At 38.3% G+C, this 15,575-nt stretch overlaps 5 protein-coding genes across 6 annotated transcripts in view; 3 read left to right on the top strand and 2 right to left on the bottom strand.

The window, feature by feature from the left end:
• The first annotated feature begins 105 nt into the window (after positions 1 to 105).
• LOC108149287 lies at positions 106 to 1,215 on the top strand. Its single transcript, XM_017276730.2, has 3 exons — positions 106 to 326; positions 387 to 790; positions 852 to 1,215. Exons 1-3 carry the CDS (start codon positions 114 to 116, stop codon positions 1,114 to 1,116), a joined length of 882 nt encoding a protein of 293 aa, XP_017132219.1. The 5' UTR covers positions 106 to 113; the 3' UTR covers positions 1,117 to 1,215.
• Positions 1,216 to 1,242: 27 nt separating this feature from the next.
• LOC108149517 lies at positions 1,243 to 2,394 on the top strand. Its single transcript, XM_017277145.2, has 4 exons — positions 1,243 to 1,455; positions 1,523 to 1,755; positions 1,822 to 1,998; positions 2,056 to 2,394. Exons 1-4 carry the CDS (start codon positions 1,261 to 1,263, stop codon positions 2,288 to 2,290), a joined length of 840 nt encoding a protein of 279 aa, XP_017132634.1. The 5' UTR covers positions 1,243 to 1,260; the 3' UTR covers positions 2,291 to 2,394.
• Positions 2,395 to 2,477: 83 nt separating this feature from the next.
• LOC108149516 lies at positions 2,478 to 3,660 on the top strand. Its single transcript, XM_017277144.2, has 4 exons — positions 2,478 to 2,740; positions 2,817 to 3,043; positions 3,103 to 3,279; positions 3,335 to 3,660. Exons 1-4 carry the CDS (start codon positions 2,534 to 2,536, stop codon positions 3,585 to 3,587), a joined length of 864 nt encoding a protein of 287 aa, XP_017132633.1. The 5' UTR covers positions 2,478 to 2,533; the 3' UTR covers positions 3,588 to 3,660.
• LOC108149515 (2-oxoglutarate and iron-dependent oxygenase JMJD4 homolog) lies at positions 3,585 to 5,183 on the bottom strand. Its single transcript, XM_017277142.2, has 2 exons — positions 4,449 to 5,183; positions 3,585 to 4,342 (listed from the first exon to the last, which is right to left on the bottom strand). Exons 1-2 carry the CDS (start codon positions 5,063 to 5,065, stop codon positions 3,688 to 3,690), a joined length of 1,272 nt encoding a protein of 423 aa, XP_017132631.1. The 5' UTR covers positions 5,066 to 5,183; the 3' UTR covers positions 3,585 to 3,687.
• A 1,331-nt stretch (positions 5,184 to 6,514) lies between these two features.
• Positions 6,515 to 15,575, bottom strand: part of LOC108149347 — a 124,158-nt gene continuing 115,097 nt past the window's right edge. For both annotated transcript variants that reach the window (XM_017276837.2, XM_017276838.2), the window contains 3 exons: positions 10,884 to 11,145; positions 9,779 to 9,854; positions 6,515 to 7,509 (listed from right to left, as the gene is read on the bottom strand). In XM_017276837.2, the coding sequence (XP_017132326.1) occupies positions 7,281 to 7,509; positions 9,779 to 9,854; positions 10,884 to 11,145 (567 nt within the window). In that variant the 3' untranslated portion in view covers positions 6,515 to 7,280. The remainder of the gene's footprint in view (positions 7,510 to 9,778; positions 9,855 to 10,883; positions 11,146 to 15,575) is intronic.

Here is a 15,575-nt window from a genome sequence, read left to right as displayed (position 1 = left end):
GGTATACAATATTTCTTAAGGCTTATCAAAAAAGCTTAAAAGCCCTCTCTCTTAAACGTAATTGACGTCAACAATAACAATAACAATAACACAGTTCAGTATTTCTCCCCGGCATGGCAACAGTGAAACAGCTGACGGAAATCACAGATATTGACGATCTGAAGGATCTGCAGGAGCTGTATCTCAAGGATTGGCCCAGTAACTGTGTCGCCTACTTCTGGCTGGATAATTATTTGAGATGGTTGCAGAAAAATCCGAGCTTAAGTCACCTTACCTTCTATACTTTGAATAACGATTGGCAAAGTGATGGATTATTTATATTGGTGGTAAACAGAATTGATCTGGAAATGTAATTGGTTTATTTTATTATTGTTTCCCATTTTCAGCATCGCTATCAATTGTTCTTCAGTAACTTAAGTAAACAAAAATCCGATTTGAAAGATGCTTTGAAATTATTGGATTGGTCGGGAGGCTTCAAAGTCAGTGCCATTCAAGAGAATCACCATAAAATCTACAAGGAGCTCGTTGCGGAACTTAATCTTACCATGTACCGCGAAATGCCTACCACAATGTATAGTTTGAACTGCCGGGAGGCTAGGAAACTGGAGATTAGTTGCCCGGAGGGCTACTACGTGGATAAAGTGCGTTTGGAACATGCAGAGCTTATAAACGATCTATGGTCAGCCCGTCATCCTGGTTCCCTTAAACTCATTCAAATGCTAATCACTAATAATACCAATGTGGGTCTATATGAGAGGGAATCGGGTTTGTTGTGCGCCTGGTGTTTAAGGTACGCAATTTATTAGTCTTTTAAAAATGATTTACAAAATTGCTTATATATTTGTTTGAAGACTCCAAAGCGGATTTCTGGGAGCATTGGAAGTGATCGTAACGCATCAACGTCGCGGTTTGGGGTTAGTAGTTGCTTCCGCCATTTCCAAAGCTATTGCCACCGATCTCCAGCATGACATAACGGCCCTGGTCAATGTGAACAATACTGCTGCTTGTCGCGTGTTCGAGAAACTGGATTTCAAATTGATCCGGGAGAAGCAATATTACTGGAGCATGATCAAGCCGAGGCACGGAGATCAGATATCTTGGCCCAACAATGAATAGGCCCAGACAGCAAACAGAGATTAAGAAATATGTACAAACGCTGAACTGTAAAAACACCTATAAAATGCAATTCTATCTAAGGAAGATAAACTTTTTTGTGTATAAATTGGTCTACTGTCCGCTTACTAGGGAGCATTTTCTAAGATGGATCGTCTACAGCAAGTCGGTGTCCAGCAGATGGAGGACCTCAAAAGTGTTTACACCCGAGACTGGCCAAAATACTGCAAGGAATACACCTGCCTGGATAATTTTGTGGACCTTCTCAGAAGGGATCCCCATCTGGAGAATGTAAAAGTTTACGCTCTTCCCAAACTTGAACTCGGACTATTTGTGATTGTGGTAGGGCGGTATTCCTTAATTTGAGTGCCATATTTTGATTTACTTATTTGTTATGTGCATCGTGAAGGATCGGAATCAAATTTCAGTGGGCTTTTTGGAGGCTGAAAGATCGGAAAGTCTTCTGAGGGAAGCCTTACTTCAGTTGGACTTCTTGGGAGGAGAACAGTTCGCCTCCATGCCAAAGAGATATTTTAAAGCTGCCATGGATGTTATTTATGCCAAAAATCTTAAATTAGACATAGATTGTGCCACCTATTCCTTGGTCTTGAGCAACGAAGATGCCCTGCAGTTTCAAGTGGAGTGAGTTTACTTAACGTCGCAGTGATGTGTTTCCCAACTTATTAAATATTTTTTTTTTTTTGCTAGACCGCCAGTTGGATTTTCCTTAAAATCTCTAGATGTGGAGGACGCCAAGGTGGTTGATGATCACTGGGAGTGGAGTGAGCCGGGCACTCTTTCCTTCATCCAACGTCAGATTTTGTGCAACACCAGTGTGGGCTTGTACAAGGACGAAGACAATGAGCTAGTGGCCTGGTGTATAAGGTGAATATATCGAAGGGTCCTGTGCAAACTAGATTCTCAACTATCCCTTTTCCATAGAGCTCAGGATGGTTTGTTGGCAGTGCTGCAGGTCAAAAACTTCTACCAACGCAGAGGTTTCGGCGCTCTAATTGTGAAAGAGTTCTCCAGACTGGAGGCTCTTCAGGGACATGACATTATCACCGAAGTCGTTCCAGAAAACAAGGCGTCGTTGAGTCTGTTCCAGAAATTGGGCTTCAAGATTATCAATCAGTGTAATTGGCTTTTAACCGAAGCGCCAATAAGAGAACGATAAGATATAGAGATTGTTTATGCACGGGTTAGACCTAAGGGAAATAAATAAATAAATGCGAGTTAGACCTAAGAGAAATAAACAAATAAACATAACAATAAAAGAGAGTCTAACAAGAGAGTTCTTTAAAGAGAAATGTAGAAGCCGTTTGACGAGCTGCATGATTTAATCACCCAAACCTAACAATCTAATCCATTTTGTTTCGGTTTCTTGCTTGGAAAAGTTGTTCTATTTCTGACGACTAAAATGTGCACTCAATTGAAAGAGATTGGATTGCCAGATCTCCAGGAGTTCCAAGTCCTCTTCAAACAAAACTGGCCCGAATATTGTCAGGAATACTACTGCCTGGATAACTTTATAGAGTTTCTGAAAAAGCAACCCCACGTGAAGCATTTGAAAGCCTATACTTTGGATACAAAACAAGCCAGAGATGAGGGCCTTTTCGTGATAGTGGTGAGTTCTGTTTGCATTGCACAATCTATGAGTTAGCAAACCATTAAGAGAGGCTATATACATATCTATCTCTTAGGATCGCTATCAACTGTTTGTGGGCGGTTTGAACAACACAAATGGTCTTGTACAAAAAGCTCTGGACTTGGTGGACTGGTCAACGGGTTTGAAATGCAGTTCCATACCCTACAGACATATTGAGGCCTTAAATAGTGTTATCGAGTCCAAAGCGCTAAAATTGGTGTTCAGGAGCCCCACCGATTTGTTTTATATGAAGGCCGAGGATGCTCTTCAGCTGAGGGTTGAGTAAGTAGCATTTCTTCCATAATTTAAAGAATCATTAAGATACTGCCTATCTTATCTAGATCCCCTGCTGGATTTGTCTTGAGATCTTTGAGTGTGGCAGATGCTCCTCTGGTAAATGAGGAGTGGCCCAATCATCATTTGGGATCTCTGTTCTTTATAGAAAGACAGATTCGCATGTGCATCAGTGTGGGATTGTATCGGGAAGATACTCAGGAACTTGTGGCCTGGTGCATCAGGTTGGTCACTCATATATAAATCTAAATAAATAATTTTAAAATACAAATTTCCCAGATTACAAGGCGGCTACTTGGGAGCCCTGCAGGTGAAAACGTCCCACAAACGTCGCGGATTTGGAAGTGTGGTGACCAGGGAAATTTCATACCGCCTGGCAGCCCAAGGGCACGATGTAATGGCCCTCGTGGGTCCCACGAATACGCCATCCCAGGAAATGTTCAGTAAACTCGGTTTCCGAGTCATCGACCAGTGCGAGTGGCTGAGAACGGAACCCATCCATGGAGAATTCACCTGGCCCGACGGCGAGTAATGGGTGTTTAAATATCTGTATTAAAATATTACGACTATCGGTTGTATATGAATACAAGTTTGGTATAAAAATATGCCAAGGCCTTTTCCATGTGCTATGACTAAAACTCTAATCGGGCGAGCAACTGCCGGCAGCGACCCTCCAACTGAAGGGGACTACGCTGGATTGTCGGATCCTCCGACAGTGTCCTCGTGATCCTCCTCAAGCATTCGAGATCGTATTGCACATGATAATCATTCATTCTATAGCTATCGAACAGTAAAAACTTGGTGGCTGCGGTTTCCTCGGCCAATCGGCGAGCGGCAATGAACTCGAGGAGCTCTATAAAATCGAGGTAGTTGATGCCAAAGCTGGCCCTCAGCATTGTCTGGCAGTGGGCCTCGAAATCATCCATCTGCTGGCAGTCGGAGATCTCTCGGCATACGGCCTTCAGGTTGTGCCTGAGGTTCTGCCACACCATAGATATGTTGCAGGCATTGAACCAGTTGTGATTGACGGATATGGTGTCCGTCAGGTTCCACACCTGATGGAACCAACCACTGGGCACGAAAACTGCCTCATTGGCCCGCTGATCGATGGTGTAATATCGCACATTGTGCTCATCCAGCATTTGCTCGTCTATGCTGAAGGGCGGGTTACCCAAGCGATCGTTCAGCTTGAGCTCTTCTCCCGGCGGCATTATAATCCATTTCTTCAGGCCCACTATGTTGGTGGACCAGCTGAAGGAGCCAAACACATCCGAATGATAGGAGGTCCTGAAATGCCGGAGGGTTTACTTAATGTAATACATTAATTTAAAATGAGAAAGCTCAGGCTCTGAGCTTATAATCTGTTCAGTGTTTCACAAAAAGGAATCATTACCATGAGTTCTTGGGTCCCATGTAGACGAATCTGTAGTCGTCCTTCTTCTGATCCATCAGTTGTTCGTTGAGCCAATCGGAGGCAAAGTATTTAGGCACCTTGTAGAACTTATACTCCGGCATTTGGGCAGCCAGATGCCAGTCCTTGAGGTAGAGATTGTCCCTGGTCGCGGGATCCACATTACTATTGACTTCCGGTGATGATGATGATGATTGATTCCCGATGCTACTTCGCCATCTCTCGAGGTAATCGTGAAAATTGAGCTCCAGTTTGGTGTGACTATTGAAGTACGACGAATTACAATCGGCGACTGGAACCGGGCAATTGGTAATCTTGTTTTTGAGGTAGTCAAAGTTGATGGAAGAGGATGCACTGGGGCGATTGGAGTTGAGATCCCTGGCTTCCTGGACCACTGTCCACTGCTGGCACTCCCAATCGTTGGAGACGTCCGTGATAATGACCGGGAAATTCTTGTGCATGTAGCGCCAGTAAAAATCGTTATAACTTAGTCCAGTGCACCGCTGGATTTCGTCGGGCAGCAGCTGTCCGTCATTTTTCCCATTTTCCTCGGGCTGCAACTGGAGAAGGTTATCCCCATCCAGCGCCTCTGACGCCATTCAATTTGGCAGTGGGGCTCCTCAGTCCTTAAGTCTTCAATCATGCAACTGGCTGTGGTATTTTTGAGTTGTCTATGCAAAAGTTCCAAGGCAAAATTTTGTTATTTGTGAAGTTTATGAAATAGTGTGACCATCGCCACCAAAGGTCATATGGTCCAGGTATTATATCGATATCTTTAATCGTCGATATATTTGTAGGCGATATATTTAGTATATCATAGAGGTATTTTAAATTATGTTGTATAAAATATTTAAAATTTTATCTTTAGAACTTATTTTTTTCTTTCTAAAAGCGAAAGTAAAATAACAGCAAATATATTTGTTTATTTGTTATTTCTTTTGCTTATAAAGCGCTATTACAATAAAGAAAATATCATTAACAAGACATGTACAAAAAATTTAACAAAAAACACAACAAAATTTCAAAGCGTATTAAATTAATAACGGCTCTTAAAAAAACTTCAAAAATACAAAAGGTATTAGAGTATACATTAATGCTTTTTCAAATAACCGCTTAAATTCAAAATATTGGTCCACTTTATTCCTCCACCATTTTTTAAAACAAAACAAGCATTTTCTTTAATTGTTTTTATATTTACTGCAATTGGTTTGCCTTTTGAGTTTTATTCGCTAAACATTTTACCATTTTCAAGTTTTTAACTACAATTTGGTTTTACATATGCGTGTCTGAGATTGTGTTTTTGTTTCTGTTTAATTCCAAACTAAAGAAGAGATCAAGTAAATAATAAGACATTTGGAAAATTGAGTTTCTGTGTATATATGCGTGTCTTTCCATGTTAGTTCGGTTTAATCTCTATATCTAGGCATATTCGTATATGTATAAACTTTACAGATATTTATTTTCGACCTTCCAGGCCTGACTAAGAACTAAAAACTAAGTGATTACCAACAACTCTGCTCATCAGACCCAGTACAATAATACGCTTAAATTGTTTGCTAGAAAACTATATAATGACCATATGAATGAGAGCATAGGTAAAAATGCTATATACACATACAAAATTGTATAAAACGTAACAATAGATTTTCATATATATATACCCATATATATATATTATACAATATTTGTAGAGAGTTTTATTATTTGTTATTGGATTTTGGCTTAGAAAAATGTACAATTATTGAATTTGTCTTGGGTTTTGGAGTTCGGCTTGCAATAATTGGTTTAGTATGTATAATTTGTTTACTTAGACTAGACGCATTTTTCTAGGTTTTTCTTCTTGTGTTTTCTTTTTGTTTAGAAGGTACAGAGAGACTGACTGACAGAGCGACTTGATCTATTTGTGTGTAGGGGCATATGTTGAAAATCGTGACTTTTATATGACTTCATTTATATAGTTATAAATTATTCCTATGCTTAATCCATTTCGAATCTATGTACAATTTATTGTGTGGCAGGCAGTGCCACGCCCACACTTTGCTTACGTGCTAATTTAGTATTTATTACGCTATTCATTCTTTCAGTTTGCACGCCTTTAAACTGCTTAAAAATATAACTAAACATTTAATTGTTGTCCCTTAGCTGGAACTAAAGTAGTTCATTTTTAATTTTTTTTCTCCTAAGATTTATTTAAATATTTTACTCATTTATTATTAAGTGTATGCTTCCCCACTCACAAGTATTTGCATTGAATTTTAATGCAAGAAATAAAATACTTTTATATAATTTAATATAATTTTTTGTATCTAAGTTTATTACATACTTGATATGTAGTTTTCGTGTACAAAAGTGGAATAATAAAAAACATCAGAGGGACAGAAATTAGATTTTGTTGGTCCAGTTGGAGATGAGATAACAAATTCTGGTTCTTATATTGAATAGGGATGGAAAATATTTAAAATTTTCAATTTGCGTGGATTTCTTTGTGCTGGTTATAATTAAGTTTTACCTTGTGATGCAGTCTGTAGATTGTCACCAAAATTTAAACGAAATTCGATTTTATTACCAGGGGAAAAGAGGAAGTAATGCCAAATAATCAGGCATTTAAATATCTATTTATCTTAAAGTTAAATATTTAAAGCTTAAATCGTACATGTTTATGCTGCCATTTAGTCAAATTAATATTTATAGATTTGCTACATAGGCTATCCACAATACATATGAAGCAGGAGTTCAATCGATTTTCGTGTGTGATTTTGGGGACTTCCCCGGCATCTCTGGTACAACCTCAGTGTGTTTGGATCCAGTGCTCAATTAGCTGGATGTACAATTGTAGGGATCGTCAGTGCGGAAATTTGGATGATCTTCGAAGGGTTTTACGCCGGCTGCCTTTTTGTCATCCCTCATTTTTTCCACCTGCTGCATAACTCTCAAGAAATTCCCGCCTGCTAATTTGGTCAGCTCATCGATGGTCCAACCGCCTCCAAGAAGTTCAGCAAACAGAGTCGGATACGAAGATACATCCTCCAGTCCTTTGGGGGTACTAAAAAGCAGATTCCAGGTTCGTAAGACATTAGCCATATATTCTTTGACAGTAAATTTTACAACACATATTTCAAAAAACCCCTCTCCGCACAATTAAATTTAATTTTCGTGCACAACTTACAAAATAAATTGAATGAACAAACCAAAGGCAGAGCCCAAGGCAAAATTACTCGAATGCAGGACAAAATTCTGAGCGTAATTAAGTCGCATCGAGTCGAGCAACATAGCAAAACAAATAAATAATAAATAGCACACAAAGGAAAATAAATAATAAATAAACATTTTGCTGGCCGAACGCTCAAGTGCCCGGTAATCATATTTTATGAACAGGCATTTGTACAAATAAATAATAATTTAGTTTTATATGCAGGCGTTTAGGCCAAACACGATTTAAATGACACAACCAGCAAAAAAGCGGGTCAGTGTGTGAACAAAGATAAATTATATAGGGTGATACATCTTTGAAATAATCTCTTTTTTAATTGATTTATCCCATATGGCAGCTAATCTGTAATTATATTCCTGCTACCTTTATTAAAGCCTAAGCTCATATACTTTCAAAATTATTCAACACCCTGTTTGACCAATATATAATATTTCAAGCCTTTTTGAAAAATAAACCATAACAACTGCGGCGAACAAAGCAATTTATGTCCTTTTCTCTTGGATTAGCTTTTGCCATTTCCAATTACTCCATTTGAATAATGGGCTGAATTTGTTTTCGTGCGTCTGTATGTGTTGCCAAATTAAAAGCACTCATTTGCGGCTTTTGATGGCAAAAACTTAAAATCAATTTCAAATATTTGGGCAGAAGTAATGAGAATTTAATTAAATAAACAAACCCCAAAAAATATGGGCAGGTGTCATGGAGGCCCAACGAGCCTTTAAAGTGGAATATCCACTATGTGGTTTGACACGAACCGGAAACAAAACCATTTGACATTTAGTAATTTCATAGAGTTTTAGATTATTTATTGTTTCGCGTAAGTGTGTGTTTCGTATTTTGGACACAGGCAATTGCCCCATAAATATTCATATATACAAATTTCTGTTTTCTTGTTTTTATTGGTCCCCAAGCCAATACCTCGAAAACATTTCTGTGGTCGCGTTGCCCAAAAACCAAAGCAAAATGAAGTTCATTTCGGTGGAAATTGATTTACATGGTTATTTTTTGCTATGGTCCTTGTTGTTGTTATTTTTGGATGGCGCTCATATGCTCATATACTCATTTTTGGCCATGTACTCAAAATATTAAATTCGAAAACAGCCAAGGGAGATGGTGATTGGGGAGACAGGTAGGTTTATCAAAATTTCAGCTACAACATTTTGTTTGTTTTGGCATTGTGTCCACGATGCAATGAAATGGAAATCTATGCAAATGCATTCTCCCCGGCATCACGGGAATAATTACAACGATAATGAAGACGAATGATGTTGATGATGACGATGAGAGCGGCGAAAAAGGACATTCGGCCACTGGTCCACACATTGCGGTAATGAACATTTTTGTCCTGCTAATGAGGACATGCTTTAAAAATGCTTTGCATCAAATTGCAGCCAGAAAATGTACTGATTCGTGGGAGATTTAATGGCTCTTTTAAAATGGAATCCATTTAAAGGGAAGCTTAAAAGTTTACAAACTAATTTATCCGATATCGTTGCAATTTTCTACTTGAATATACTTTTCACATTACAAATTACACAAATTAAACATTTCCTTTTATTTAAATAAAGGTGTGATACAAAAAAATGGTGGCAACTGTTCCGTCCGTTTATTTTCATGGTGATCCGATAAAGGTTTATTACTTTTTTTGATCACAACTTTCGAAATTTTATTCCCACAAAGTAATTGCATTCATTCAATCCTTTTACGACTACCATAAGTTCGCAATCGCAATCCGTGTGCTGATAATCTTTTATAGCTCGCCACCCGTTAGCCCGATGAGAGCTCATTAAATTATCTTAAGAATCTCGTAAACAGATTGCACAAGTTGTTCGCGATTGCCCCACGGGAGAGAAAAGGAAATGGTAGAAAGTGTCCGTAATGAGCGGTATAATAATAACGGTCTATCCACATCCATCGTACCGCTGGCAATATGCCATTTTAAGTCCTCGGCCTTAAATATAATCAATTAATAACTTAAAAAACTCAAAGGAGGAGCAAATAAGAGAATGGAAGCCACCTGGAGGACAGCGTGCATGCATATCGACTACGGTGGGCGAGAGGAGCAATGTGAATTTAAGTGAAATAAATGACTTTTACTTACTAATTAATGCCGTCGTAGCCGGCGCCCAGACCAACGTGATCGATGCCAGCGACTCGCTTAATGTGATTAATATGCGCTGTGTGGCCAAGTGTGTGTGTGTGTGTTTATGTTTTGTGAGTGTGTTGGTCGGCGGAAGGATATCCGGTGGCAGGGTTGCCATTGCCATTTGTTGTCAAGTTCATTAATGGCGATTGTTTAAGAACCGCCGCCATTGTTGTTGTATTCGCCGTCATAAGTCAGCGTTATTAAAATTTTTGAGAATATGAAATGTATCCACGGCAGCCGGTAAAACAAAGGCATGAAAAGAAAGTGAAGGAGCAGACATTAGGGGGCTTTATTACAAGACGAACACTTGAAAATATTATGTTATAATTATTATTGTTTTTTTTATTATTTTATTGAGTTTTCCACAGTTCATTAAAACATGTTTACTCTGATGCATTACAAATTTTATAAAATCCATAAGTTGTTAAAAAAATAAAGCCTGTTAGCAGAGATATCTTCTTATTTTCTGTTAGTGTACCCCTAAAAAAACGGAGGCATCAGAGGTGGCTCAAAGAAAGACAACGAATTCAGGAAGTGATTACGAGAGCCATTTTGATGGCGCGTCAAAAGCAATGCCACAAAAATCAGAAAATCGGAATAGAAAGTGGACCAGGAGGGGCAGTGTCAAAGGGGAGTAAATGGGGAAATAAAAGGAGAGGGGAGGCTATAATGAACTAACTGAAACAATAGCCTGACAATCAGGATCCCATGCAACAATGGGCAACCGCGACCAAGTCACTGACTTTGATTGATTTCGGATGGGGCGGAGCTCTCCCAAAGGCATTCAACAAGGTTTGAAAGAAATTTCATTTAGTTTTTTCCTGCCGAACTGTCATAGGAAAACATTTATGGAAATATGAAGTCATTTAAAAGGGTGTAAAAAAATGTTATATAAGACTAAATTTTCTATTTATCAAAGCCACTTATGCCTTTATTCTAGTGTGAATAAAGCTTAGTGTATAGGATTGTTAATTATCTTTCGGTAATTTATTTCTTTAGGTTTAATTATTTAATTTTCAATTTTAAAATTAATAAATACAAAAAAACATTAACCACTTACCGACTGCATCGTGTACGGTGGAGTTGTCGCTGCAGGAGAGGAACTTCGAGTAGAAGTTGACCATGACCAGGCCGCCGTTTTTGGCCAGCGCCTGCAGGATGTCGTCCTGGACGTTGCGGCTCGTGTTGCAGAGCTCGTAGGCCGAGGAGTGTGAGAAGATGACAGGTGCCTCGCTCACCTCCAGGGCGTCCCGCATCGTGCCCTTGGAGACGTGCGACAGGTCGACCATCATGCCCAGTCGATTCATTTCGCGGATGATTGTCTGCAACGTACAGAAGTAGTCGGATTAATCAGAGGTGTGCATTACGTACTTAGTTAGTGATTAGTGCTAAGGCGCTGCCACTATCTCCCTCTATTTTAATATACTTATGTTGGCCTTTCCCCGGGAGAGATGCTGAGGTCATAAAAACCTAAGCCGCATGTCATAAAACATAAGTAATGACCACGCAGGCAAAGGACATCTTCAAACGCTTTTCATTATGCATGGGATTTTATTTAACCTTTGACTGCCATTTGACCCCTTAACCCGCCACCGCCACCGCCACCGCTCAAGTAAATTGATATAGCTGGCGGCCTGTGTAATTCGTATTTATGCGCGGATTTATGGGGATTCATTGGGCGAATCCGTGGTCGAATGTGTGTGTGTGTGTGTGTGTGTTTGGGCCTTACATAATTACTAATCTGATGCAAGTTGACCCCCCCACCCAGCCCACTAAGCTATTAGCCCCAAGGAGACGCACAAATTATGTGGGCTAAATTTATTACACTGTTGGACGTTAAATAAGGGAACTGTGATTAAACATTTCAATGGAGGAAATATTATCCCGAATGTAAGCATTTGTTCTATGCGTATCTCAACATAGAGTTTTATATTTATGTTTTTGTTTGCCATTACAGAGCGACAAGTGAATATAAAATTCAGTTTATTTATTTATTGTTTATTATTTAATTATTAAAAAAAATAAAACTATTTTTGAAACATTACTCATTCCTACTTTTTCGAACTACGTTTAATTTAAAAAGGTAATTTAAGGAATTATATTAGCTTAAAACTTAAATATCACTAAACTTAAATCTTAATTAGAGATGATTTTGACTGAAAACTAAGAAACTAAATTAGTCTATGTTACTGTTAATGAGTCTACACCAACCTTACAACAACCTTTCCCTTTTTGTCCTTGTTTTTCTGACCAATTTGCAGTGTATTTTATGCCCGATGCCGCTTGGCAGATAATTTTTAATTACATGCACATATACACGACATATCAGCATGCTCTTAAATATATGTATCCCCATATATATACGCATATATTTATATAACAACCGTATAGCCATGTCAATTGGAGGCGGCGGCAATTCGGTGCCTCTCAAATTAGCCGACAATTTGTTGTTGTTTGCTGCCAGCTTATATGGGTGTGTGTTCGTGTGTGTGCAATTGGGCGGAGTGTGTACTTAATGGGCGTGGCAGTAAGGGCGAAGGCAAACACACACAAGCGCCAAAAACTAATTGCAACTGTGTGCGTGGGTGAAAATGTGTATTAAATGCTTATTGTCGCTTAATTACGCACACAAAATGCCAAATAGAAAAGGGATAAAGGAGGCGTGGCAGAATTCGATTTTGAGTGCTATTGGGGCATTAAATCTTAATTAACGGAGCATAGGCCCAAATTGGTTTTATGCACTTGACTATGCCTGTGCACGAGGGGACAGAGGAGGGCGGCAGTAAATTAAAATTACCAAATTATTTGGTGATTAATTACTTAGCCAGGCAACCGGAAACAAATAATTTGTCAGGCCATGTTTACCGATGTATATAGGCACATATTTATTGATATTTATACCGCATATTTGCATGAAACCCAGCAGGACAAATCATTTGGCAGTTATAAAATACACATAATTATAATCAATTCGGTGTGAAATATGTTTTTCTCTCGGGTTTGTGGGCTATTCCTTACTTGATGCTGGCCAGTCACATTTAATTGAATTTTTAATTGGGGTCTTTCGTTTTGTTTGTCGCAAATAAAATCAAAGAAATTTCCTAACATTTCCTTACAAAATTTAATTCTCCTACGGCAAGCAGAAATTTTCATATTTCGATGTGCAAATAACTCTGTGCAATAACTTGACTTCTACCTTCACTTTGACACATTTCAGCCCGGGGCTGGCTGCCCTGTAAAAAGGACATTCGAACAAAGCCTGGTGACCAACAATGCCGTGGGTGGACAAGATATTCCAAAACGAGAATCAGCCATTATTCTGTTGGTCAATTTCTATGGAAAGTTTTCACATTTACTCATTAATGTCAGCCGGAATTCAGGCGTGGACGCTTTATGTGTTATCGTTTTGATATGTTTTCACAACAATGTCGTGTGTTTGACAGTTTGACATAAGCAGAAAAACCGTTTCGATTGTTATTAATTTTGTATCAATTGCTTTTATGGCTTAAATGATTGTGTATAGATTAGCCCCCCAGCCTTGTGGAATTCCTATTTTATGACAGCTGTACTTTGAACCGCCATCAATTAAATTGAAATTGTTCGCATCGATCTGGAATGCGGACTCTAAAAACATTTAATATGCAATTTGTGAATTTTTAAAACAAGGCCAAGCATAAAAATTGCATTGCACATTGGACAGAGATTTACCAACTGCGTTGGCAATTAGTTTAAGCTAGACAAGCAAGCCGCGCTTAAATTGAATTTATTTTCAAAATAATTTAAAGTTTTCGCTGAAATCTGACCAACAACAGAGAAAAATCTGCACACTAGAAAAAGTAGAAAAAAGTCTGCTTGAAATAATCGCTGAGAGAAGTAAATAAATAAACTCAAAACGGAATAAATCCCAGCAAATTGTTGGCCCTTTTCACAGGAGCATTAGGGTACAATGCAGAAACTCATTAAAACTTTAAATTGAAATAAAATATATGCAAACCACATAGCGCATATGAATAGGCGGAGAAATGCATGTGTTTGGGTTTGTCCTTCCGCATTTCGCAAAGGTGAAAAATTGTGAGAAACAAACGTAAGAGTCCCCATAAGTAAATACAAATATTTTAAGCTATGTAGTTTTCTTGATTTAAATTAAAAATAACAATTATCCTATGAAATTTCCCAAGAAAACTTTGCCAGTTTCGCAATTTAAATCAGAAAAGTTTTATGCGGCTCAAAATGTATTTTCTTATTACAACTTTAACACTTTTACAGCTGGCTTGGAAAACGTCAGTTTGGAGTATTTTCCCTTTCATCTGCATTATGCGGATTTTCCTGACCCAGTTATCAATTATCAATTATCGCTTATGCAGGGCAAATAGAAGAAAATAGCAATTTGTAATTCCATTAGCTCGGCACCGATAACATTTGATTTGTGTGTGTGAGTGCGTAAATGTAAATGTGCAAATGCATTCGGGACTAAAGTTGGTATAGGGAAGTGGGTAGGTTCTGCGGAAAGCCGCCATCGTCTTGGGTTCTCGGGGTTGTTTAAATATTTGAAAATCCATTAAGCATATTGACAGTGCCGATGTGTCTGTCTGTGTTGGCATTGGTTTTGGAGTGGGTTTGTTTGTGTGTGGGAGTCTGCATTCCGGGCTCTTATTTAAATATGGCCGCCTTGGGGTTTTCCTCCTTTTTCCTTTCAGATTTTTATTTTCCCTTCTGCGTGTTCTCCTTGCCTCCACACTGATTTGGCTTCTGCTGAATGGATCATTAGTGCAGCTAATGGCGCAGACAATAAATGGCGCGACCACGCCTACAATTTGAATTTGAATATGAATTGAAACGGCAAAGAGTACAGTGAGGAATATATACTAATTTATATATACCAGTGCTATTTAAATCACTAAAACCCAATGTTTTGTTTTTTAAAGTGTTTTCCCTTGTTTTGATAAAAAATTCAAAAAAAATATTTATAAATTTAATGAACCTTTGCATGTTTATAAGCATTTTTTTATTCTTTATATTTAGGTATTTAAAACCCCTTATTTGCTATTTAAATACATATGTTTATTATTATTTTACGCATATTTTCATTAAAATACTAATTTTTTCCAGTGTTTCAGCTGAGTGTTTTGAAATGAGGACGGGAAGAGGGAGGCCCTGTCTGAAGGGGCTTACCACAAACAGACGCCGCTGGCATTTCCGTCCAAGCGATTGGAGTCGTCGAATGAAGGCGGCGCCAGGACCAAGACATAAAACGGATTTATTAGGTCATTGCTGGTCGTGGCTGTCAGGGGTAAGGAAATTCAGGGCGAGCGAGGAAACGGGCTTGAAAGCGGAAGGAGTGGGAAAGCCAAATCCTGGGAAATGAAGTGTGGACATGCCGTTGGTGACGGGGCGTGGAGTCTCAGTATTTTGGCTAATAATTTTTGCAAAATGCCAAACAACTTTGTGCTGACACCAAACTTTTTGTTTTTAAGTCGAAAAGGAAATAAAAAACCATTAAAAGGGGCTACTGACATATAGAAATGGCCCCTAACTACGATATATTAATTGAAAATTAAAATAAAAATATTTGTATTGAATAAATCAAGATAAACATTTTTGAATTATTTTTTTAATACTTTATTTACTAAAAGTATTTTAAGCAAAATAAATATCTATTTTAATGCTAATTATAAAAAGCACTTTAAAAATTTGTACTACAAGTTTTGTAGATTATTGCAAGCCTTGTGCATAAATTGTAAAACAAGGTGAA

Source organism: Drosophila elegans, unplaced genomic scaffold, assembly GCF_018152505.1.
Source record: "Drosophila elegans isolate 14027-0461.03 unplaced genomic scaffold, ASM1815250v1 contig_814, whole genome shotgun sequence".
NCBI lineage: Eukaryota > Metazoa > Arthropoda > Insecta > Diptera > Drosophilidae > Drosophila > Drosophila elegans.
This window is presented reverse-complemented; position numbering and strand designations above follow the sequence as displayed.